Source organism: Phocoena sinus, chromosome 8 (genome assembly GCF_008692025.1).
Source record: "Phocoena sinus isolate mPhoSin1 chromosome 8, mPhoSin1.pri, whole genome shotgun sequence".
Taxonomy (NCBI): Eukaryota; Metazoa; Chordata; class Mammalia; order Artiodactyla; family Phocoenidae; genus Phocoena; species Phocoena sinus.
The window spans coordinates 109,675,066-109,699,729 of record NC_045770.1 but is presented as its reverse complement, the minus strand read 5'-3'; the positions used below and the strand labels follow the sequence as shown (position 1 = coordinate 109,699,729).

The 24,664-nt window shown below is 62.4% G+C and overlaps 1 protein-coding gene across 1 annotated transcript in view; it reads left to right on the top strand.

Annotated features, from left to right (window-relative positions):
- Positions 1-24,386, top strand: part of MUC2 (mucin 2, oligomeric mucus/gel-forming) — a 30,047-nt gene extending 5,661 nt beyond the window's left edge. Inside the window, exons 14-50 of the mRNA XM_032641239.1 lie at positions 460-554; positions 1,099-1,225; positions 1,620-1,875; positions 1,997-2,049; positions 2,168-2,268; positions 2,656-2,807; positions 3,100-3,238; positions 3,556-3,666; positions 3,752-3,931; positions 4,059-4,298; positions 4,743-4,899; positions 5,050-5,181; positions 5,662-5,809; positions 6,145-6,188; positions 6,561-6,758; positions 7,122-7,157; positions 7,702-8,008; positions 11,261-15,387; positions 16,126-16,416; positions 16,700-16,884; positions 17,255-17,429; positions 17,903-18,150; positions 18,715-18,898; positions 19,187-19,412; positions 20,085-20,263; positions 20,545-20,614; positions 20,735-20,835; positions 20,948-20,979; positions 21,452-21,629; positions 21,844-21,948; positions 22,178-22,218; positions 22,436-22,558; positions 22,653-22,754; positions 23,171-23,299; positions 23,504-23,543; positions 23,871-23,997; positions 24,104-24,386. Of these exons, the coding sequence (XP_032497130.1) occupies positions 460-554; positions 1,099-1,225; positions 1,620-1,875; positions 1,997-2,049; positions 2,168-2,268; positions 2,656-2,807; positions 3,100-3,238; positions 3,556-3,666; positions 3,752-3,931; positions 4,059-4,298; positions 4,743-4,899; positions 5,050-5,181; positions 5,662-5,809; positions 6,145-6,188; positions 6,561-6,758; positions 7,122-7,157; positions 7,702-8,008; positions 11,261-15,387; positions 16,126-16,416; positions 16,700-16,884; positions 17,255-17,429; positions 17,903-18,150; positions 18,715-18,898; positions 19,187-19,412; positions 20,085-20,263; positions 20,545-20,614; positions 20,735-20,835; positions 20,948-20,979; positions 21,452-21,629; positions 21,844-21,948; positions 22,178-22,218; positions 22,436-22,558; positions 22,653-22,754; positions 23,171-23,299; positions 23,504-23,543; positions 23,871-23,997; positions 24,104-24,386 (9,422 nt within the window). The remainder of the gene's footprint in view (positions 1-459; positions 555-1,098; positions 1,226-1,619; positions 1,876-1,996; positions 2,050-2,167; positions 2,269-2,655; positions 2,808-3,099; positions 3,239-3,555; positions 3,667-3,751; positions 3,932-4,058; positions 4,299-4,742; positions 4,900-5,049; positions 5,182-5,661; positions 5,810-6,144; positions 6,189-6,560; positions 6,759-7,121; positions 7,158-7,701; positions 8,009-11,260; positions 15,388-16,125; positions 16,417-16,699; positions 16,885-17,254; positions 17,430-17,902; positions 18,151-18,714; positions 18,899-19,186; positions 19,413-20,084; positions 20,264-20,544; positions 20,615-20,734; positions 20,836-20,947; positions 20,980-21,451; positions 21,630-21,843; positions 21,949-22,177; positions 22,219-22,435; positions 22,559-22,652; positions 22,755-23,170; positions 23,300-23,503; positions 23,544-23,870; positions 23,998-24,103) is intronic.
- The last annotated feature ends 278 nt before the right edge of the window (positions 24,387-24,664 follow it).

The window sequence follows — 24,664 nt, the reverse complement described above, 5'->3', positions numbered from 1 at the left end:
TGGCCGCTGGGGAGCTGGCCCTGAGCACACAGGGCTCCTGGTGGGACGTGGTGGGCGGGTGTAGTGTGGAGACAACAGAGCCAGCCGTCCACCTGCTGCTGTCTGCCTTGCGGCTGGTTTATGGTGGCCCACGGTGGCAGCCTGCCCAGTGACATGGCAGAGGGGCCGGGGCTACTAATCGCAGGCTGGTGGCCCTCATCCGGGGGCTGGCCTGGTGCCTTGACAGGACACCCTAACACCTGCCAGGTCACCTGCCATGTCCACAAGGTGGGGAGAGGAGAGGGGTGGGAGCCCTTGCCTTACAGAGGGGCACCGTCCTGTGCTGACCTGCCCTGAAGGGAGGGGCCTGGGTTCGGTCCAGCAAGGGGACAGTGTCTGCTCCAGCCTGGGCGGCTGGGCAGCCTGACCTGGGGGATTGTTGGAGGGGCCATCCGCACTGACGGGCTGAACCCTCTCCAGCCAACTACGCCGAGCATTGGTGCTCCCTGCTGAAGAAGACAGAGAGCCCGTTCAGGAAGTGCCACTCTGCCGTGGACCCAGCCGAGTACTACAAGGTGGGTGGGCCCACACAGGCACCCCCCTCCCCGCGGCCTGGGAGGCTCCTGTGGGAAACGGCTGCGTGTGTGTGCAGAGCACGTGTATAGCTGGGTGTGTGTGAGCACAGCACATGTGTACAGCTGGGTGTGTGTGTACAGAGCACATGTGTACAGCTGGGTGTGTGTGTGCAGAGCACATGTGTATAGCTGGGTGTGTGTGCAGAGCACATGTGTATAGTTGGGTCTGTGTGCAGAGCACATGTGTATAGCTGGGTGTGTGTACAGAGCACATGTGTATAGCTGGGTGTGTGTGCAGAGCACATGTGTATAGTTGGGTCTGTGTGCAGAGCACATGTGTATAGCTGGGTGTGTGTGCAGAGCACATGTGTATAGCTGGGTGTGTGTGCACAGCACATGTGTACAGCTGGGTGTGTGTGTACAGAGCACATGTGTACAGCTGGGTGTGTGTGCATGTGTGTAAATGCTGCGTGTGTCTGTGCTCACATGGGCGTGATGTCCCCCAGCCAGCTCTCCCCGTTCACTGCCCTGTTTGCCCCCACAGAGGTGCAAATACGACACGTGCAACTGTCAGAGCACGGAGGACTGCATGTGCGCGGCCCTGGCCTCCTACGCCCGCGCCTGCGCCATCAAGGGCGTCATGCTGTGGGGCTGGCGGGAGCGCATCTGTAGTGAGTGCCAGGTGTCCTGGGCCAGGGCCGGCCTCCAGGTCACTGCTGTCCCAGGTGGCAGCTCGCCTTGGCCGTGAAGGGTCGAGGGTGCAGGGCGGCGACCTCACTCCCAGCTTCCTCGGCTAGGAAGCAGCAGGAAACCAGCCCTGGGCCACTCTGCTTGCAGGGAGGGGCCTGGGGGCCTGGAACTGTGGCCACGATGCCTTAGCTCAGAGGGGAGGTGCGTGGGGGGGGGCTGGTGCACCTGTGTGGCCAGGGGTCCCGGGGTGACTGTCCTCGTTGGCCCCCTGGCTGGGTGGGTGTCCTGGCCAGACGTGGGGCTCGGGGATGGCTTTCGGGGAAGGGAGCTGCGGGCCGTCCTCCTGCCCCTCAGGCTGGCCCCTCCCCTCTGCAGACAAGGACGTGGGCTCCTGCCCCAGGTCGCAGGTCTTCCTGTACAACCTGACCACCTGCCAGCCGACCTGCCGCTCGCTGTCTGAGCCTGACACCCACTGTGTCAAGGGCTTCGCACCCGTGGATGGCTGCGGCTGCCCTGACCACACCTTCCTGGATGAGAAGGGCCGCTGCGTGGCCCTGGCCAAGTGTTCCTGCTACTACCATGGCCTCTACCTGCAGGCGGGGGAGGCCATCCTGAGGCAGGAGGAGCGATGGTGTGTGGCCTGGGGCCGGGGAGGGAGGACCGGCTCTGCTGGGGGCGCCCACACCCCCGCCCAGTCCCACAGAGCCACTGGGCCCGAAGGGCCCCATTCACCCCCCACCTCTCCCTCACAGCGTTTGCCGGAACGGGAGGCTGCACTGCCTGCGGGTCAAGCAGCCCTACCAGCGTAAGTGGCTGCTGCCCTGTGCACGGCCTGCCGCCCCCCACCCTGCTCCCCCTCCATCGCCTGCGCGAGCCCCCCACCCAACTTCACCTGAGCTGAGGTGGCCCCTTCCGTCCCGCAGGCTGCACGGCCCCGAAGATCCACGTCGACTGCAACAACCTGACGGCGCTGGCCACCCGGAACCCCAGGCCCGTCAGCTGCCAGACGCTGGCTGCCGGCTACGTGCGTGCTGGGTGGGGGCGCTGTGGACGGGGGTGCAGGCGGGCTCCCGTACCACCGGTCCTGCGGCTCTGGGCCCTAGGTCCTCTGGACACATGCGCTTCGCCGGCCCTCCTCGTTCCTCGGGGGAGGTGGCCACCTGTGGGTCCCCACCCAGACCGCTGAGGGCACAGGGACCAGTGTAGGGGCCCCTGGCAGGCTGCTCTCCCCCGTCTCCCAGCCCAGTGGTGAGCCCGGGGGCAGGGCTCCGGAGGCTGGACCAGGGAGAGACGTCAAGCGTCAGAGGGTGGGGGGTCGGGGCACGAGGGGTGTCTGCAGCAACAGAAGAGGGGCCAGCCACCCTGGGCCCGGCACCTGACCCCCGAACCCCGCTCCCCAACCGCCCGCCAGTACCAGACGGAGTGCATCAGTGGCTGCGTGTGCCCTGAGGGGCTGATTGATGATGGCCGGGGTGGCTGCGTGGTGGAGGAGGCGTGCCCGTGTGTGCACAACAAGGACCTGTACTCCCCCGGGGACAAGATCAGGGTGGACTGCAACACCTGGTAAGCACCCTGGCCCCCGACCCCCAAGCGCTCCGTGGGGAGCCGGCCCTGGACCACAGGCTTCCTCCACGGGGGTCTCCTCTGCAGGGCTGGCCGGGGTCTGCAGGGCCCCGTGGCCTCCCACCTGGCTGGCAGGGCCCTGGCCTGGGTGGGCGCTGGGATAGGAGGGCCTGGAGGTGTGCTCTGTGAGCTGCTGGGGGGCTTTCCGCACAGCGCCAGGATACACGCTGAGCAGGGGTGGGGGACCTGGGCCCCTGCAGCCCCTCCAGGCCCCCCATCTCGCTCTCCTCAGCACCTGCCAGAAAGGGCGCTGGGCATGCACCCAGTCCGTGTGCCACGGCACCTGTGCCATCTACGGGAACAGCCACTACATCACCTTCGACGGGAAGTACTATGACTTTGATGGACACTGCTCCTACGTGGCCGTTCAGGTGAGGCCGAGGGCATGGCCAGAGCCTGCCTCTGCTTCGTGGCCCCTGCGCTGCTGGCCCTGGGCTGCTCCCAGTCCAGTGAGGAGGCTCCGAGTGGAGGGGGTCTGGGGCGGGACGGGAGCCCTTCCTTGGCCCTCCCATTCCATGACCCTCCCGTGGGTTTCGGGGGTGTGGGGTGCACAGGGGCGTGTGTGTTTGGGGGGTTAAGGCCCCTCTCAACAGATGAGGGGCTGAGGCTCGACCAGGCCCAGCTTGGGGGAGGTGCCCAGGACCCTCATGGCTGGGCCGGCCTGGCTCACGTGCCCATGGGCCCCCAGGACTACTGTGGCCAGAACTCCTCACTGGGCTCCTTCAGTGTCATCACCGAGAATGTCCCCTGTGGCACCACGGGCGTCACCTGCTCCAAGGCCATCAAGATCTTCCTGGGGGTGAGTGCTGCCTTCCCCTGGGCACGCATGGTCCCTTGGGGACCCTCAGACTCGGCCAGTGACGGGGCCTCTCCCCTGGGCACAGAGGACGGAGCTAAAGCTGGAGGACAAACACCGCATGGTGATACAGCGTGACGTGGGCCACCATGTGGCCTACACCACGCGGGAAGTGGGCCAGTACCTGGTGGTGGAGGCTAGCGTTGGCATCGTCGTCATCTGGGACAAGAGGACCAGCGTCTTCATCAAGCTCGCCCCCTCCTACAAGGTGTGCACCGCCTGCCCGTCAGCCAGTCCGTGCCTATGCTGTCCCCGGGCCTCCCAGGCTCGTGAGCGGCCAGCCGCTCCCGCCGGCGAGCCCCCTGGCAAAGCCCCCGGCTGGCTTGTCTCTGCAGGGCACTGTGTGTGGCCTGTGTGGGAACTTTGACCAGCGATCCAGCAACGACTTCACCACGCGGGACCACATGGTGGTGGAGAGTGAGCTGGACTTCGGGAACAGCTGGAAGGAGGCCCCCACCTGTCCGGACGTGAGCGCCACCCCCGAGCCGTGCGCCCTGAGGCCGCACCGCCGCTCCTGGGCCGAGAAGCAGTGCAGCATCATCAAGGGCCCGGTCTTCGGCGTCTGCCACAGCAAGGTGGGCGGGGAGTGGGCGCGGGCGGGGCCGAGGGCGGGGCTGAGGGCGGGGCGGTCTCCCGGCTGCGTCAGCCTGTGCCATCTGTTCTCCAGCTTCAGCTCCATCTTCTGTGTCCTTCGGACACGTGACCAGAGGTCCAGCCTTCCCTCTGAGACCCCTGGTTGGACCCCCGGCCTCTGGACCTTCCAGGGAGGGAGAAAGGACACAAGCCCCTGAGGCCCAGATGGCCCTTAGCTCCCGGCAGCGGTGGGGGGAGGTGGGCAGGGTTGGGCAACCGTCGCTGGACCTCCCCTGACAGCCCCACTGGGGGGCTAGGGCTGGGTGACCACACCCTGTCCCGGGCGCGGAGTCGGCCTCGGGGTCCCGAGCTTCCTGGGCCACAGGGGAAGGCCTGTCCGCATGAGGGCAGTGTAGACACCGGGCACATGGAGGCTCCTCCCCTAGGTGGACCCCAAGCCCTTCTACGAAGCCTGTGTCCACGACTCGTGCTCCTGTGACACGGGCGGGGACTGTGAGTGTTTCTGCTCTGCTGTGGCCGCCTACGCCCAAGAGTGCACCAAGGAGGGGGCCTGCGTGTTCTGGAGGACGCCCGAGCTGTGCCGTGAGTGCCCGCCTGTCCTGGACCTGGGGTGCCAGTGTGGCGGGCCGGAGGCTGCTGCACCGGGGGATGGGGTGTCTGTGGCCCCCTCCCTGCCTCCCCCGCCCGGCCTCGGCCCTCCCCAAGCCTGACCCCCCCTCCCCCCTCCCCCAGCCATATTCTGTGACTACTACAACCCCCCGAACGAGTGTCAGTGGCACTACGAACCCTGCGGGAACCACAGCTTTGAGACGTGCAGGACGATCAGTGGCGTTCACTCCAACATCTCCGTGTCCCACCTGGAGGGTGAGGCGCCCTGTGGGGCCCGGGACCCTGCGTGCCAGGGTGGGCCAGGCTCACTGCGCTGACAGTGGGCTGGGAGCCTGAGTTGAGACCCCGCCCTAGAGGAGAGAGGCAGAAAAGGGGCAGCTTAACATGCCACGTAAGGTCAGGAGACCGTGTGAGGTCGGGGGCGAAGCTGCTGTGGGGAAAGAGCAGAAGAGGGCGAGGTGGGGGCTAGGGAGTCCTCTGCAGCGTCTGTGAGCCGAGAACACGGAGGTCTGGGGAGGGAGCAGCGGGCGTGCCCCCCAGGAGGCTGGGCGGGGCCTGGCTGTCCCTTTGGCCACAGGGCCGCGTCAGGGCCCCAGGAAGGGGGCGGTGTCCAGGCCCCTGCCTTCCCAGAGGACATCTGGAGAAGAGGACCTTCCAGGGTGGGGAAGACGGGTAGGGTCTGGTGGATGTGGGGTCCTCTGTGCCGGTCCAAGCCCCGTGCCCTGTGCCCACCAGGCTGCTACCCCCGGTGCCCTAAGGAAAGTCCCATCTACGACGAGGACCTGAAGAAGTGTGTCACACGGGACAGATGTGGTTGCTACGTCAAGGACACTCACTACTCACCTGGAGAGTCTGTGCCCATGAAGCACATCTGCCACTCTTGGTATCTAAGCTCACGTCGCAGGGGCCCCGGGGGAGATCAGTGCACACGTACACACGCACCCACATCCACGCACACACACTGGCACACAGTGTTGTTCATGTACACACATGTGGACACGTGGCCGCACGCACACAGGAACCAGGGGGAGGGGAGAAGTGGGCCCTCCTTCCTTCTGCTCCCCTTGCCTCGTCCCCTCTCTGCCCACAGTGGGAACCCAGGCGGGGGCTCCTGGACCTAGCCTTTGGGGTAGCGCCCTGAGGCTTTGGGCCGGTGGCAGAGGCGGCTGGGAGAGGCCAGCGTTTCCTCGGGCCTGCAGCCTTGCTCTTGCTTTTCAGTGTGTGTAACAACTCCTCGCAAGTTGTCTGCCAGCCAGACATAGGTAAGCTGCCCGCCCCTGGACTGTCCTCCTGGGCTGTGTTGGGGTCATTCTCCCCTTCCCCCTCCCCCTTTTCTTCTGTGTGGCTTCCCTGGGGCCCTCCCAGCTCAGATGTGCCCCTGATTTGCAGCAGCCCCTCGGGCTCCCCTGAAATGTGTGTATTTCTCCTGATGGGGAGCAGATGCCCCATCTGTGGTGTAGCTTCTGTGTCCTGATGGGCACCACTTAGAATTCTGGGAATGGGGTCCTGACGGGCGCTGGTTTGCCAGTGGTTGGAGGTGGGGGAAACCAGTCTTCCCCTTATTGGGACAGGCTGAGGAGGGCCTTGTGAGTCTCTGTCTTGTTCCTGACGTGTTGACGTCGGTCTCCCCCCAGGGAAGATTGTCACCTCTAAGCAGGATGGCCCCTTCTGCTACTGGGAGATCTGTGGCCCCAACGGGACGGTGGAGAAGCACTTCGGCATATGCGAGCACACCTCACCACCCTTGTCCCCCTCAACACCCGCCACCACCACCTCTGTCTCCCCCATCACCCCCTCCACCACCACGAGCACCACTCTGACCGCCAGTACAGGTAAGGTCTTCCCCTGATCCCAGCAGGGCAGCCTTTCTAGGTAGATGGGGGTGATGCCGACATGCCTCTCAACTCAGGGAGTGTCCCCTGCCTCCCAGCATCTTGACCACACCCCTGAGCCCAGATTGCAGTGATGGTGACTCAGGGCCATCTCCCCAGACCCGCAGGAAACTACCCCTAAGGGTCAGAGGAGGCAGAGAGACACCCTCTAGTCCCCGTGCATTTGCTCGGGCTGAAATTGCAGCTCGCGCTGAACGAGCCACCAGCCACCAGCCACCGGGAAAAGAAACTGGTAAAATTAAAAGGTTGGAAAAACCTCAAAGCTATAGAATGACATTCTCTTTTCCCCCCCTTTTACTGCAGTGCCATCTCCCTCTTCAACAACTCAGAGTAAGTCACGTTGACGGCGTTCCCAATGATACAGGGCGAGGACCTTTAGAAAGCTGCTGGGCGCCTCCCTCGAGACCCAGACACGGGGCTGGGCGGGGCGGGCTGGACCAGCGGCTCGCGGACCGAAGATGCTGTATTTTGGTGACTCGATTCCCGATTTGCTGAGCCCAGGGACACGTGCAGGGGACCTGACCAGCTCAGGGTGAAAACATTGGTCAAGAGTCCAGACCAAGTCCCTGCCAGCGTGCTTCTTCGCTGGACTGGGTGGCCCTTTCCTTATTTATTTGTTTGGCATAAGGATTTGAAAGTAGCTGAGGAAGGGGTGCTAGGCTGGCGCTCTGAGGCCTGGGTCTGTCACTGGCATGGCATTGGGGTCTTGGGTTTTTAGCTGCAGAAGGAGGGGAGAAGTGGAGGGTGGAAGTTAGGGCTCAGCTTAGAGCCTCAGAGCCAACACTGTGCCCTTTGGTGATGATGGGGACAGCTGGTCCTGGGGGTATCGGTTCTCCGAGTCCCACAGATCTCCCGAAAGGCGCGCCCCAGCCTGGCTGACCAGCGCTGCGTCTTGCTCGCCTAGGGCTATGCTGCTCCTGGTCCGACTGGATCAACGATTACCATCCCAGAATTGGCAGTGATGGTGGAGACCGAGAGACATTCAACCATGTCTGCAGGGCCCCCAAGGCTATCGAGTGCAGGGTGGCCATAGAGCCGCACCTCAGCTGGGAGAAGCTGGGCCAGGAGGCTCAGTGCAATGTATCCTTCGGGTTCATCTGCAAGAACGACGACCAGTTTGGAAAAGGACCTTTTGAAGTCTGCTATGACTATGAGATACGCGTCTATTGTTGCTGGCTGACAGATGAGTGTCGCACGAACCAGACCACGACGCCCACCACCACTTCAACTGGGACTCCAACTCTGACCCCCAGCACATCCACAAGAGGGACTCCAACTCCGACCACTACAGGGACCCCAACCACAACACCCACCACCACTTCACCTGGGACTCCAAATCCGACCCCCACCACAACCACAAGAGGGACTCCAACTCCGACCACTACAGGGACCCCAACCATAACACCCACCACCACTTCACCTGGGACTCCGACTCTGACCCCCACCACATCCACAAGAGGGACTCCAACTCCGACCACTACAGAGACCCCAACCACAACACCCACCACCACTTCAACTGGGACTCCAAGTCCGACCCCCACCACAACCACAATAGGGACTCCAACTCTGACCACTAGTGAGACCCCAACCACAACACCTACCACCACTTCAACAGGGACTGCAACTCTGACCCCCACCACAGCCACAACAGAGATTCCAACTCCGACCACTACAGAGACCCCAACCACAGCACCCACCACCACTTCAACTGGGACTCCAACTCCAATCCCCACCACAACCACAAGAGGGACTCCAACTCTGACCACTACAGAGACCCCAACCACAACGCCTAGCACCACTTCAACTGGGACTCCAACTCCGACCCCCACCACAACCACAATAGGGACTCCAACTCTGACCACTACAGAGACCCGAACCACAACACCCACCACCACTTCAACTGGGACACCAACTCCGACCCCTACAAAAGCCACAACAAAGATTCCAACTCCGACCACTACGGAGACCCCAACCACAACACCGACCACCACTCCAACTGGGACTCCAAGTCCGACCCCCACCACAACCACAATAGGGACTCCAACTCCGACCACTAGTGAGACCCCAACCACAACACCTACCACCACTTCAACTGGGACTCCGACTCCGACCCCCACCACAACCACAAGAGGGACTCCAACTCCGACCACTAGTGAGATCCCAACCACAACACCTACCACCACTTCAACTGGGACTGCAACTCAGACCCCCACCACCACCAAAAGAGGGACTCCAACTCCGACCACTAGTGAGACCCCAACCACAAGACCTACCACCACTTCAACTGGGACTCCGACTCAGACCCCCACCACAACAACAATAGGGACTCCAACTCTGACCACTACAGAGACCCCAACCACAACACCTACCACCATTTCAACTGGGACTCCGACTCCGACCCCCACCACAACCACAAGAGGGACTCCAACTCCGACCACTAGTGAGACCCCAACCACAACACCTACCACCACTTCAACTGGGACTGCAACTCAGACCCCCACCACCACAACAGAGGTTCCAACTCCGACCACTACAGAGACCCGAACCACAACACCCACCACCACTTCACCTGGGACCCAACCTCCGACCCCCACAAAAGCCACAACAAAGATTCCAACTCCGACCACTACTGAGACCCCAACCACAACACCCACCACCACTTCAACTGGGACTCAGACTCCGACCCCCACCACAACCACAAGAGGGACTCCAACTCCGACCACTAGTGAGATCCCAACCACAACACCTACCACCACTTCAACTGGGACTGCAACTCAGACCCCCACCACCACCAAAAGAGGGACTCCAACTCCGACCACTAGTGAGACCCCAACCACAAGACCTACCACCACTTCAACTGGGACTCCGACTCAGACCCCCACCACAACAACAATAGGGACTCCAACTCCGACCACTACAGAGACCCCAACCACAACACCTACCACCATTTCAACTGGGACTCCGACTCCGACCCCCACCACAACCACAAGAGGGACTCCAACTCCGACCACTAGTGAGACCCCAACCACAACACCTACCACCACTTCAACTGGGACTGCAACTCAGACCCCCACCACCACAACAGAGGTTCCAACTCCGACCACTACAGAGACCCGAACCACAACACCCACCACCACTTCACCTGGGACTCCACCTCCGACCCCCACAAAAGCCACAACAAAGATTCCAACTCCGACCACTACTGAGACCCCAACCACAACACCCACCACCACTTCAACTGGGACTCAGACTCCGACCCCCACCACAACCACAAGAGGGACTCCAACTCCGACCACTAGTGAGACCCCAACCACAACACCTACCACCACTTCAACTGGGACTGCAACTCAGACCCCCACCACAACCACAATAGGGACTCCAACTCCGACCACTACAGAGACACGAACCACAACACCCACCACCACTTCACCTGGGACTCCAACTCCGACCCCCACAAAAGCCACAACAAAGATTCCAACTCCGACCACTACGGAGACCCCAACCACAACACCCACCACCACTTCAACTGGGACTCCGACTCCGACCCCCACCACAACCACAAGAGGGACTCCAACTCCGACCACTAGTGAGACCCCAACCACAACACCTACCACCACTTCAAGTGAGACTGCAACTCTGACCCCCACCACAACCACAACAGAGGTTCCAACTCCGACCACTACAGAGACCCGAACCACAACACCCACCACCACTTCACCTGGGACTCCAACTCCGACCCCCACAAAAGCCACGACAAAGATTCCAACTCCGACCACTATGGAGACCCCAACCACAACACCCACCACCACTTCACCTGGGACTCCAACTCCGACCCCCACAAAAGCCACGACAAAGATTCCAACTCCGACCACTATGGAGACCCCAACCACAACACCCACCACCACTTCAACTGGGACTCCAACTGTGACCCCCAGCACAACCGCAACAGAGATTCCAACTCCGACCAGTACAGAGACCCGAACCACAACACCCACCACCACTTCACCTGGGACTCCAACTCCAACCCCCACAAAAGCCACAACAAAGATTCCAACTCCGACCACTACGGAGACCCCAACCACAACACCCACCACCACTTCAACTGGGACTCCAAGTCCGACCCCCACCACAACCACAATAGGGACACCAACTCTGACCACTACAGAGACCCCAACCATAACACCCACCACCACTTCAACAGGGACTCTGACTCCAATCCCCACCACAAGCACAAGAGGGACTCCAACTCCGACCACTAGTGAGACCCCAACCACAACACCTACCACCACTTCAACTGGGACTGCAACTCAGACCCCCACCACCACAACAGAGGTTCCATCTCCGACCACTACAGAGACCCGAACCACAACACCCACCACCACTTCACCTGGGACTCCAACTCCGACCCCCACAAGAGCCACAACAAAGATTCCAACTCCAACCCCTACGGAGACCCCAACCACAACACCCACCACCACTTCACCTGGGACTCCAAGTCCGACCCCCACCACAACCACAAGAGGGACTCCAACTCCGACCACTAGTGAGACCCCAACCACAACACCTACCACCACTTCAACTGGGACTGCAACTCTGACCCCCACCACAACCACAACAGAGGTTCCAACTCCGACCACTACAGAGACCCGAACCACAACACCCACCACCACTTCAACTGGGACCCCGACTCCAACCCCCACCACAACCACAAGAGTGACTCCAACTCCGACCACTAGTGAGACCCCAACCACAACCCCTACCACCACTTCAACTGGGACTCCAACTATGACGCCCACGACAACCACAACAGAGATTCCAACTCTGACCACTACAGAGACCCCAACCACATCACCCACCACCACTTCAACTGGGACTACAACTGTGACCCCCAGCACAACCACAACAGAGATTCCAACTCCGACCACTACAGAGACCCGAACCACAACACCCACCACCACTTCAACGGGGACTCCAAGTCCGACCCCCACCACAACAACAATAGGGACTCCAACTCCGACCACTACAGAAACCCCAACCACAACGCCTACCACCACTTCAACTGGGACTCTGACTCCGACCCCCACAAGAGCCACGACAAAGATTCCAACTCCAACCCCTACGGAGACCCCAACCACAACACCCACCACCACGTCACCTGGGACTCCAACTCCGACCCCCACAAAAGCCACAACAAAGATTCCAACTCCGACCACTACGGAGACCCCAACCACAACATCCACCACCACTTCAACTGGGACTCAAACTGCGACCCACAGCACAACCGCAACAGAGATTCCAACTCCGACCACTACAGAGACCCGAACCACAACACCCACCACCACTTCACCTGGGACTCCAACTCCGACCCCCACAAAAGCCACAACAAAGATTCCAACTCCGACCACTACGGAGACCCCAACCACAACACCCACCACCACTTCACCTGGGACTCCAAGTCCGACCCCCACCACAACCACAAGAGGGACTCCAACTCCGACCACTAGTGAGACCCCAACCACAACACCTACCACCACTTCAACTGGGACTGCAACTCTGACCCCCACCACAACCACAACAGAGGTTCCAACTCCGACCACTACAGAGACCCGAACCACAACACCCACCACCACTTCAACTGGGACCCCGACTCCAACCCCCACCACAACCACAAGAGGGACTCCAACTCCGACCACTAGTGAGACCCCAACCACAACCCCTACTGCCACTTCAACTGGGACTCCAACTATGACGCCCATGACAACCACAACAGAGATTCCAACTCTGACCACTACAGAGACCCCAACCACATCACCCACCACCACTTCAACTGGGACTCCTACTGTGACCCCCAGCACAACCACAACAGAGATTCCAACTCCGACCACTACAGAGACCCGAACCACAACACCCACCACCACTTCACCTGGGACTCCAACTCCGACCCCCACAAAAGCCACAACAAAGATTCCAACTCCGACCACTACAGAGACCCCAACCACAACACCCACCACCACTTCAACTGGGACTCCAAGTCCGACCCCCACCACAACCACAATAGGGACTCCAACTCCGACCACTACAGAGACCCCAACCACAACACCCACCACCACTTCAACTGGGACTCTGACTCCAATCCCCACCACAACCACAAGAGGGACTCCAACTCCGACCACTAGTGAGACCCCAACCACAACACCTACCACCACTTCAACTGGGACTGCAACTCAGACCCCCACCACAACCACAACAGAGGTTCCAACTCCGACCACTACAGAGACACGAACCACAACGCCCACCACTACTTCAACTGGGACTCCAACTCCGACCCCCACAAGAGCCACGACAAAGATTCCAACTCCGACCACTACGGAGACCCCAACCACAACACCCACCACCACTTCACCTGGGACTCCAACTCCGACCCCCACAAAAGCCACGACAAAGATTCCAACTCCGACCACTATGGAGATCCCAACCACAACACCCACCACCACTTCAACTGGGACTCCAACTGTGACCCCCAGCACAACCGCAACAGAGATTCCAACTCTGACCACTACAGAGACCCGAACCACAACACCCACCACCACTTCACCTGGGACTCCAACTCCAACCCCCACAAAAGCCACAACAAAGATTCCAACTCCAACCACTACGGAGACCCCAACCACAACACCCACCACCACTTCAACTGGGACTCCGACTCCAACCCCCACCACAACCACAAGAGGGACTCCAACTCCGACCACTAGTGAGATCCCAAGCACAACACCTACCACCACTTCAAGTGGGACTCCAACTATGACCCCCACAACAACCACAACAGAGATTCCAACTCCGACCACTACAGAGACCCCAACCACAACGCCTACCACCACTTCAACTGGGACTCTGACTCCAATCCCCACCACAACCACAAGAGGGACTCCAACTCCGACCACTAGTGAGACCCCAACCACAACACCTACCACCACTTCAACTGGGACTGCAACTCAGACCCCCACCACCACAACAGAGGTTCCAACTCCGACCACTACAGAGACCCGAACCACAACACCCACCACCACTTCACCTGGGACTCCAACTCCGACCCCCACAAGAGCCACGACAAAGATTCCAACTCCGACCACTACGGAGACCCCAACCACAACACCCACCACCACTTCAACTGGGACTCCAACTGCGACCCACAGCACAACCGCAACAGAGATTCCAACTCCGACCACTACAGAGACCCGAACCACAACACCCACCACCACTTCACCTGGGACTCCAAGTCCGACCCCCACCACAACCACAATAGGGACTCCAACTCCGACCACTACAGAGACCCCAACCACAACACCCACCACCACTTCAACTGGGACTCTGACTCCAATCCCCACCACCACCACAAGAGGGACTCCAACTCCGACCACTAGTGAGATCCCAGCCACGACACCTACCACCACTTCAACTGGGACTCCAACTATGACCCCCACGACAACCACAACAGAGATTCCAACTCCGACCACTACAGAGACCCCAACCACAGCACCCACCACCACTTCAACTGCGACTCCAAGTCCAACCCCCACCACAACCACAATAGGGACTCCAACTCCGACCACTACAGAGACCCCAGCCACAACATCCATCACTACTTCAACTGGGACTCCAACTGTAACCCCTACAACAACCACAACAGAGATTCCAACCACTACAGGGACCCTAACCACAACACCCACCACCACTTCACCTGGGACTCCAACTCCAACTCCCACCACAACCACAATAGGGACTCCAACTCCCACCACAACCACAATAGGGACTCCAACTCTGACCACTAGTGAGACCCCAACCACAGCGCCTACCACCACTTCAACTGGGACTCCAACTGCGACCCCCAGCACAACCACAACAGAGATTCCATCTCCGACCACTACGGAGACCGCAACGACAACACCCACCACCACTTCCTCTGGGACTCCAGCTCCGACCCCCACGACAACCACAACAGAGATTCCAGCGCCGACCAGTACAGAGACCCCAACCACAGCACCCACCACCACTTCAACTGGGACTCCAACTCCGACCACCACCACTAGAGAGACAATCCCCACCACTATCACAACCACAGAGACCCCAACATCAATAACCACCACCACAGTGACCCCAACACCACCACTGACCACCACCTCCACAGTGACTCCAACTCCGACCCTCACCATTAGCACCACCTCCACCGAGACTCCAACACCTACACCCACCATAACAGAGACCCCAGCTCCAGCATCCACCACCACAGAAATCCCCTCCCCGACCACTGCCACGTCCACAGAGACTCCAACCCCACTTCCCAACATTAGCACTACCAGCAGCACATCAAAATCTCTTCCTCCGTCTTCCCCTCCAACCTCCCAGTCCACCTATCCCTCTTCCATGGAATCTACCACGCTTGTGACCACCGCCCCAACAACTGTGGAGACATATAGCACACCACAGACCCCAGCGTCGACAGAATCAGCCATCACTACAACAGGACGAACCACGCCCTCTCCACCTACACCTGGCACCACCCCTCCAGGTACACAGAGACCATGGAACTTGCGTGGTTATTGGTGATGCGCTTACCGTTCCTTCTCCCGCCAGGGGAGCTTTACAGCTCTTGGGTCTTGAGACAGGTGCCCCCCACCCTACCCAGTGACAGCGGTCCCCAAGAAGGCTCCAGCAGGGCTCGCCTGCCTCTCCTGCCCCCCAAGTCCTGATGCTGAGTGTTCAGGAAGCTGCTGACCCCACAGTACGTCTCTCCTTGGGCATGGCTGCCTGTGGCCCACATCCCTCAGCCTATGGCTGTAAGATGGGCTACGTGGGCAAAGCCATCCTGAGGGAAGACCACCGAGGCATGTGTGGCCTCATGGGGAGTAGAGGCTGCCAGTCAGGTGCCATGGGAGACCCTCCCTCTGTCCCCCCTCTTCCAGCTGCACTTCCCCCCTGGGGCTTTGGAGGGCAGCTGGTCAGCCTCTCTTGATGGACCAATGTCCTGTGGCTCTCGTGCTGCCTGGAGCTGGTGCCTCACCCCCATGGCCTCCCTGTTACATACACCATAGACTGTGGGCCCTGACACTCTGCTCAACCCTGAGACTGAGGGCTGGGGAAATGGATGTGAGGCCTCCCACGCCAGGTACCACGTCCTTTGAGTGAGCTGCCCACACGCACTTGCCGCCAGGCCGCCTGTGCATCTACGATGGCTGGACGCCCTCAGCCCTGACTGCACCCTCCATTCTTACAGGCTCGCCAACCTCGGGTCCCACCTCCTCGAAGACTGCTCCCACCCGTGGAACCACGACTGGGCCCCCTTCATCCACCACAGGCCCCCCTTCCACACCCATACCCACTCCCACGACTGTGTCAACGACTTCCACGGGAACTTCCACACCAATAGGACACTCGTCGACCATGCCACCCACGCCACAGACCACCAGCACCTTGACCTCCAGTGTGACCACCCCCACGGTGATCCCATTAACCTCACCCAACATCACCACGAGCATCGTCTCAGTCACCACCGGGCCCCAGAGGCAATGCTGCTATTTCAATAACACGTACTATGCCCCAGGTACCCAAGCTTTTCATTCTGCTCAGGCAATGCAGGCTGGCGGGACTTTGCGTTCCCAGCGCCCAGGGGTCAGTTGAAGGTCTAAACTGGGCGCTTGCTTGGGAAGCTGTATGCCAGCACGGGCGGATGTCTCCATGGCCAGCCCCGTGTGCTGCCACCACAAATCAGGGCTGAGTGAGGGTGGTGTGGACTTCTCTCTCGTGGCCTCTGTGGGGACCCGCCTGGGCACTCTGGTGGCCAGCCCTGTGTGGATGGGGTAAGGACTGGGTCTCTCCCCTTGCAGGTGACCTGGTGTACAACAGCACCCATGGGGACACCTGCTATTACGTGAACTGCTCGCTGAACTGCATACTTGAGATTTTCAACTGGTCCTGCCCATCCACACCCACCACCCAGCCATCCATGACATCCAGTGTGCCGCCCACCACCAAGCCTCCTGCATGCCTGGACTTCGATCCTCCCAGACAGGTCTGTGTCTGTGGGTGGCTTTTGTCCCCACGGGCACACCCCCCCCACTATCTGGGCATCCAAAGCCCCAGGTGCTACCTTTCTGCTGGTTATGCCCCTGCCCCTATGCCCCACATCCCCAGTTGGGAGAAGGCTTTAGGCAGCTTGCTGGGCTCAGGGTCTGCTGTGGCCCTCCTACCTTCTCTCCCACGTGCCCCTTGCTGTAGTGAGGTGGCTGGCTGCCCTCCTGGACGGGGTTGCCCTTCGCCTTCAGCCTCCTGGGCAGGGCTCTTAGGTGCTCACCTGGGGTCTCGCCTGCACGGCCCACCCCTCCTGTGTGAACCTGGGCACCAGGCTGGTGCTGCTGACCCTGTGCCCTCCCCACCTGCAGGAGAACGAGACCTGGTGGCTGTGTAACTGCACCATGGCCATCTGCAAGTACAACAACACTGTGGAGCTCGTGGAGATGAAGTGCGACCCCCCACCCATGCCCACCTGCTCCAACGGCCTCATGCCTGTGCGCGTCGAGGACCCCGACAAGTGCTGCTGGCACTGGGAGTGTGACTGTAAGCCCGACGCCGCAGAGACCCACCCCACCTGCTCCCCACTGTGTGTGTGGGGGCTGCAGACCCCAGGCCGTCGTGATGGCTTTGATGGCTGAGCACCCGCGGAGAGTCAGGCCCACGTTTGGAGCAATTTCTCACGCCTCCTGCTTATTCCCCATCTCAGGCTAGGGGTCCGGGGAGAGGGAGGGGCTTGCCTGGTAGAGCATGGCCACCGCCGAGGGGCCTGGGGTGGGGGTGGGGCAGAGCTGGAGTTGGAACCGAGGCCTGGCCACTGCGGACTGAGTGCGGAAGGCACTCTTGGGGCCCAGATGTCCCACGTGCCCCAGGAGCCAGACTTCGGGGCTTCCCTCAGTTTCTGGTTGCGCTTCCCACCTGACCCTTGACCCTTGGTCCCTGTCCTTGACTCTGTCCCTGTCCCTGTCCCAGCCCCCAGCCCATGGCTCGGCACTGGCTCACCCCAGCTCCCTCTGCAGGCTACTGCACGGGCTGGGGGGACACGCACTACGTCACCTTCGATGGGCTCTACTACAGCTACAAGGGCAACTGCACGTATGTGCTGGTGGAGGAGATCACTCCCACCATGGACAACTTCGGGGTCTACATCGACAACCAGCACTGTGACATCAACAGCCAAGCGTCCTGCCCCCACGCCCTCATCGTGCGCTATGAGTCCCAGGAGGTGCTGATCAAGGCCGTGCACACGATGCCCATGAGGGTGCAGGCACGTTGGCTGGGGAAGGGTGTCCACGGCGGGGCGCACTGATGCGGGCTCCCTTAGCCGGTGGGAGGCTGGGCTTCCTCCCCCAGAGCCAGGCTTGGAGAGGGCAGGGTGGCGCTCAGCGGACACATTTCTGTGTCTGGCCCTCTGGAGGCATTCAGGGACCTCTTGACCTCCCCCTCTCATGCCCCTGCCACCCACCCTGGGCACAGGTCTCTGTGGCAGAAGCCCCCTCCCTGAGGACAGGGGTGAGTGGGGAGGGGCCCTGAATACACTGCACGGAGTTGTTGGTTCCCGTGGCCCGGGGAGTCCTACCCCCTGCACGGGGGCCCCCAGGTCTCCGGGGGACTCTGAGGACAGAGGCCCTGCCACCTTGCCCCTGAGACGAGTCAGGACAAGGATCAGCGCGATGGAAAGAAGAGGGAAGGGGGAGAGGGATGGGCAGAGATCCCCACACTGGGTGCTCAGCCTGAGGACAGGCGGGGGTAGGGTGACCCCAGGTGCCTCCGGAGGCACAGCTCGTCCCGCCCTGCTGGCCTTCCCTGACCCCAGATGTCTCGGCCACAGGTGCAGGTCAACAGGCAGGCCGTGGCGCTGCCCTATAAAAAGTACGGGCTGCAGGTGTACCAGTCAGGCATCAACTATGTGGTGGACATCCCTGAGCTGGGTGCCCTCATCTCCTACGACAGCCTTTCCTTCTCCATCCGGCTGCCCTACCACCGGTTCGGCAACAACACGAAGGGCCAGTGTGGTGAGCCTCTCGCCCCCCGTGCGCTGCCCCAGGGAGGGTGTCTGGGCTGCGGCTGGCTGCGGGCGCCTGCCCCCGCGGTTGTGGCTCTCAGCGCCGTGCAGGCCCCCACCGCCTTATCTGGGTTGGGCTCCTGTGGGAAGCCAATAGGAGCCTAGTCTAGTCTGTGCCCTTGGCCCCGGCCAGCCGGCCAGGGACCCGGGCTGGGAGGGGCTGGGGTCCTGGGGCTTTGCCCAGCCTGCTGGACGGCTGGGCTTGGCTCAGGGACGCGTGGCCTTCCTGCCGACACAGGTACGTGCACCAACAGCACCTCGGATGACTGCACGCTGCCCGGTGGGGAGGCCGCCGCCAACTGCGAGGTCGCGGCTGGCCACTGGGTGGTGAACGACCCCTCGGAGCCGCAGTGTCCCCATAGGGGCTTCACCACCGAGCGCCCGGCCGCCTGGCCATCGGTGGGCAGCAGCACAACCACCGGGACACACTCTCCGTCTCCGCTCTGCGAGCTCATCAAGGACAGGTGATCCCGGCCCCGGCCCAGCTGCACCCCTGCTGGTCTGCGGAGAAGAGGCCACAAGGGCTGAGCCTGGGGCTGGGGAGGCAGAAGGAAGTCACAGTGGGGCCTAGGACTCGGGCTCCTGATTTCCATGGGGCTGAGTGGCCCGTAAGGCATCCCTGTGCCCTTTGTGACCCCCCCATCTCTCCTGCCTCCTGGGCTGGTGCAGGGGCGGTTGGGCTTGAATCCTGGGTAGAGACTAGTTGACTCGGGACAGAGTTCGCATCCAGGACTGATGCTGGGGAGGGGTATTTGGGCTTAGACAGAGAGGGGGCGCTCCCAAAGCTGGCATCCCTGGGAGCGAGCAGCTTGTCCCCAGAGGTGGGCGAGTCGGGGCTGGGAGGTTCCCTGCTGGTGTTGCTGGAGGGGGGTCTTGGCACCCCGTGGCCGTTTAGACACGAAGCTTCCAACTCTGGGCCTGAGCACAGCGTCTCATCCTCGGGCCACAGTGCTGGCCCCCCTACCCCAAGGCCAGCCCCGCCGCTCTGCTCCCACCCTCAGCCCACGGGCACCTGTCTGGTGGTGCAGGCTGAGCCGGGCCCCGGGGGACAGCCCGGGTGGAGGTGCTGGGCAGGGGGTATTGTGAAAGAGGCTGGGGCACTGGCCAGACCGTGACCTGCAGCCCTCCACCCGCAGCTTGTTCTCCCGGTGCCACACTGTGGCCTCCCCCAAGCACTACTACGAAGGCTGCATATTCGACAGCTTCACTGGGCCCGACTCAAGCCTGGTGTGTGCCAGCCTGCAGGCCTACGCAGCCCTCTGTGCCCAGAAGGGCATCTGTGTCGACTGGCGGAGCCGCACCGGCGGGGCCTGCCGTGAGTGCCTGCCCGCTCCGTCCCGGGCTCTGCTGTGCGCTGTGCCAGGAGCCAGACTGGGGTGGGGGGACAGGCCACCAGAAGAGCGGCCTTGCTCAGCACCCGGCGGGCTGGGTCCCCTCCTCCTGGCTCGGGACAGCGTGGGGGGCTGAGGCCACGCTCAGCCCGTGCGGGTGTGTGGGGTCCTGTTTGGGAGGGGTTGGGCACGATGTCACTTGGGGGTTAGGGTGGGGGAGACAGGCTTTCCCCCTCTGACCCTGGTTCCTGCCCCCTCCCCACAGTGGTGACGTGCCCGGCGCACCGCGAGTACCGGGCCTGTGGTCCCGTGCAGGAGCCCACCTGCAAGTCCAGGTCAGTCACCGTGGATGCGTCGGGGCGGTAGGCTGTCCCTCTGACCGTGCTCCTGGCCGGTGTGTCGGGGCTGGTCGTCCAGTCTGTCCCCTCGCCATCTCATGGTGCTCTCCCCCCCAGCCCCACCCAGGCAAACAGCCCACGCCTGGCGGAAGGCTGCTTCTGTCCCGAGGGCACCACCAGCTACGCGCCCGGCTTCGACGTCTGCGTGGACCTGTGCGGTAGGCTGCCTGCCAGAGGCCGCTACTCCTCCCTGGGGCTGAGGCCAGCTCCCACGTGCTGGGGCTGTGCTCACGGGGCTGTGCTCACGGGGTCTGTCTCCTTCCTTCCTAGGCTGCGTGGGGCCTGACAACGTGCCCAGAGAGGTAGGCCGACACCCTCGGTGCTGGGACTGGACACTCCCACGAGCCCTGCATTTTGGGAGGTGGGATGGGTTGGAATGAGAACCTGGGATCCTTGGAGGCTATAATGAGTAATGAGTGATTTAAGTCCTGGAAGGCTGAGCTAGCAGGGGGATCCACCCACTAGCCGTTTCACGCTCTGTCTACACCTGCGGCGGCGTCTGCAGCGCTGAGCGTGTCTCCTGCGCGTGGTTGGCTCTTTAGCTCCACGCTGTGTGAGCCCCACAGAGGCACGTGGCACGTCTGCCCCGCACCAGCCCTGTGTGTGCACATGCTGGTGAGCAGGTCTCGGTTGTGATGTGAGTGTCCTGGCCCAGAACCTGCCCTGTGCGCTCAGAGCAGGGAGGGCGCGGGCTTTCCCGCAGGCTGCCGGGTGCAGCGCTGCCTCGGGCTGACCGGCGCCCGCTCTCCCCCTGTTCGCCCCTCCTCCCTGCAGTTTGGGGAGCACTTTGAGTTCGACTGCAAGGACTGCGTCTGCCTGGAGGGGGGCAGCGGCATCGTCTGCAGGCCCAAGACATGCCACCCCAGGCCCCGCATGGAGTGCGAGGAGGAGGGCACCTACGCTGTCACAGAGGTCGACCCCGCCAACATCTGCTGCAACATCACCTCTTGCAGTAAGGCGTCCGCGGGGCAGGGAGCGGGCCTGGCCCTGCTGTGGTTTCTGGAGGTGGGGGCCTCAGGGCGTGTCCGCAGGAGAGTGGGCGTTGGTGGGGCCACGGGGCTCCAGACCCCGGGTCCCTCTGCTGCAGGCCCCAGCCCTGTGCAGGGTGGCGTCGGGGCTCGGCCAGCTAGCAGCCGTGCTCACTGGGGCGTCTCCCCCGTTTTCAGAATGCAACGTCAGCCTGTGCAGGGAGAACCCCCCGCCGTGCCCACTGGGCTTCGAGGTGAAGAGCAAAATGGTCCCTGAGAGGTGCTGCCCCTTCTACTCGTGTGGTAGGTGGGCCGGGGTGGGGGATGAAGGAGGTCTAGGCCGGGCAGCCGGGCTGGGGCTGGGCAGCGGTGTGATGGGGGGATGGGGGGGTGGGGGGGGTGGGGCTGAAGTGGCCCCTGCCTGGGGGCTCAAGTTCTGCCCAGCGGATGCACCCAGCCCAGTCCGCTGGCTCTGCGTCCACGTGGGCTCAGGCAGGACAGTCTGACCTTCGTTCCTCTTCTTGCCCCCAAGTGCCCAAGGGTGTGTGTGTTCTCCAGAACGCTGAGTACCAGGTGAGCCCTGACGGGCTGCGGGGAGCGGGGCCGGGTGCACAGAGGGCTTCGGGGCATGGGGTTTGGCAGGCTCTTGGCTGGCCCGGTGAGGGGCCCTGCTCTGGGGGCTCTCGGCCCCCGGGGCACCCAGCTCACCTGCTGGTGATGGGGGGCGGTGCCCTGGAGGAGGGGAGGTGCCTTGGAGGCCCCGCCTCACCTGCCCTCCCTGTGCCCGAAGCCCGGTTCTCCAGTCTTCTCCTCCAAGTGCCAGAACTGCACGTGCACCGAAGGCAGGGACAACGCCACGCAGCTCAACATCATCTCCTGCACCCACGTGCCTTGCAACACCTCCTGCAACCCCGTAAGCACCCCCTGCCCAGACAAGTGCGGCCCGCCCACCGCGTCCCCGCGCAGCCCTTCCTCTTTCGATGCCAGCCCGCCCGGGTGTCCTGCAGGGCTTTGAGCTGGTGGACAACCCCGGCGAGTGTTGCAAGAAGTGTCAGCAGACCCAGTGCATCGTCATCAACCGGCCCGGCAGCCAGGGCATGGTCCTGAAGGTGCGCACGCCTGTCCTTCCCCGCCTGGGGCAAGGCTGTGTCTCCCCCGGGGCTGCAAGGCTGTACACGTCCTGTCTCTTATCAGGACACCTGCCATGGGATTTTGGCCCCCTGTCCCTCCCCCACGCCCCGGGTAATCCAGGATGGTCTCACCTGGAGATCTTTAACTCAGCTCCCTCTGAAAGACACCCTTTCCAGATCAGGTCACCTCTGCGGGATGTGCGGTTTAGGTTGTGGACCCGTCTGTGGACTACAGGCTGGTAGTCCCTGGGCCCCTCCTGGGTGCCGCCGGCCTGGTGGCCCCGGGCCTGTGGGCTGCACTCGGCAGGGTGTTCGGGGAGCTGCCAGGTGTCTCCAGTTGCCTTTCTGGGTGGGACTCCTGCCAGGCCTCCCACAGACCCTTCTCTGCCCCACAGCCCGGCGACATGAAGAGAGACCCCCTGAACAACTGTACCTTCTTCAGCTGCATGAAGATACATGGCCAGTTCATCTCATCCGTCTCCAGCATCACCTGCCCCGACTTTGACCCCAGCACCTGTCTCCCGGTGAGCGGGCCCATCACTGCTGGGAGTGCGGGTCCCCGATGTTCCTGAGCGGCTGGACCTCCAGCACCAGGACAGCAGCCTCCAGCCTGGAGGGTCTGCTGTGGGCCCTTATGCAGGAACGGCCGCTTGCACCCCCATGGCAAGAGGGGGGCTGTCACTGCTCGGGGAGGCCTGCGAGTCCCAGCTCTTTCTCCTTCCCGCCAGGGCTCCATCACACTCATGCCCAATGGCTGCTGCAGGAAATGTGAGTTCGGGCGGGTGGCTCCTGGGGCACGGGGCGCGGCGGCCTGGCAGTGGGCTCCACCCGGGCCCCTTGAAGGGAGGACAGCACGAGGGGATGGTGCCCCGGGAATCCCGTCCCCTCTGTGCCACTCTCAGCTGGACGCTGAGTTCGAAGGCATCACCTGGGCTGCCCAGGAAGCCTGAATCCCTTCCTGAGAAGCAGGACAGAGCTCAGCTTGCTTGAGGGCGGCCTAGGTGGGGTGCTTGGGGAGGGGAGAGGAAGCAGTGAGGGGGAGTGAGAGGGCCCTGGATGGTGGAGACCCCCCGAGCCTCTGCCCCCTCTCCCCAGGCCTCCCTCGCAATGAGACCAGGGTCCCCTGCTCCACTGTCCCTGTCGTCAGGGAAATTTCGCACAACGGCTGCGCCAAGCTGGTCACCATGAACGACTGCTTCGGGTCCTGCGGGACCTTCGCCACGTGAGGCCCAGGCCGCGAGTGGCCCTGGTGGGGGCGGCGGGGGGGGGGGGGCGGGGGCTGCGTCCGCGCCAGCAGGCGGTGGCGCCTCACCCCGGCTGCTCTGCAGGTACTCGGCCGAGGCCCAGTCCCTGGACCACAGGTGCTCCTGTTGTATGCAGCAACGCACCAGCCAGCGGGAGGTGATGCTGCAGTGCCCGGGCGGGCGCTTGCTCCGCCACACCTACACCCACATCGACAGCTGTCTGTGCCAGGACACCATGTGCGAGCTGCCCCCCTGGCGCAGGGCCCGGCGCTCTGGCCTCAGGGCCCCGGGCCCCGGGGCGGGGGTGAGCGGGGAGCGCTCGGCCACCCAGGCCCCGCCTCCACCGTCCATACACCCCGTCTATTGACGCTCTGAGCTTCCTCGCCTCCTAAGCTGACCTTCTCTCTGCAGATATTTATTCTCCCAGAGCCTTTGTTCGACTCTTTGCTTTTCCGAAATAAACTCAGGCAGACGCTGCGCTGCTGTGTTTCAGTAGAGGCTGGGCGTCGGGTGGGCCGCCGTGCACGGCCGAGGTCTGGCTGATTCCTGGGGAGCGAGTGGGCTCCGGCCACCAGGCTCTGCACACAGGATCGGGGGGACACAGTGCACAGGGGCCTGGCCTGGCTTCGGCAGACCCCGGAAGAC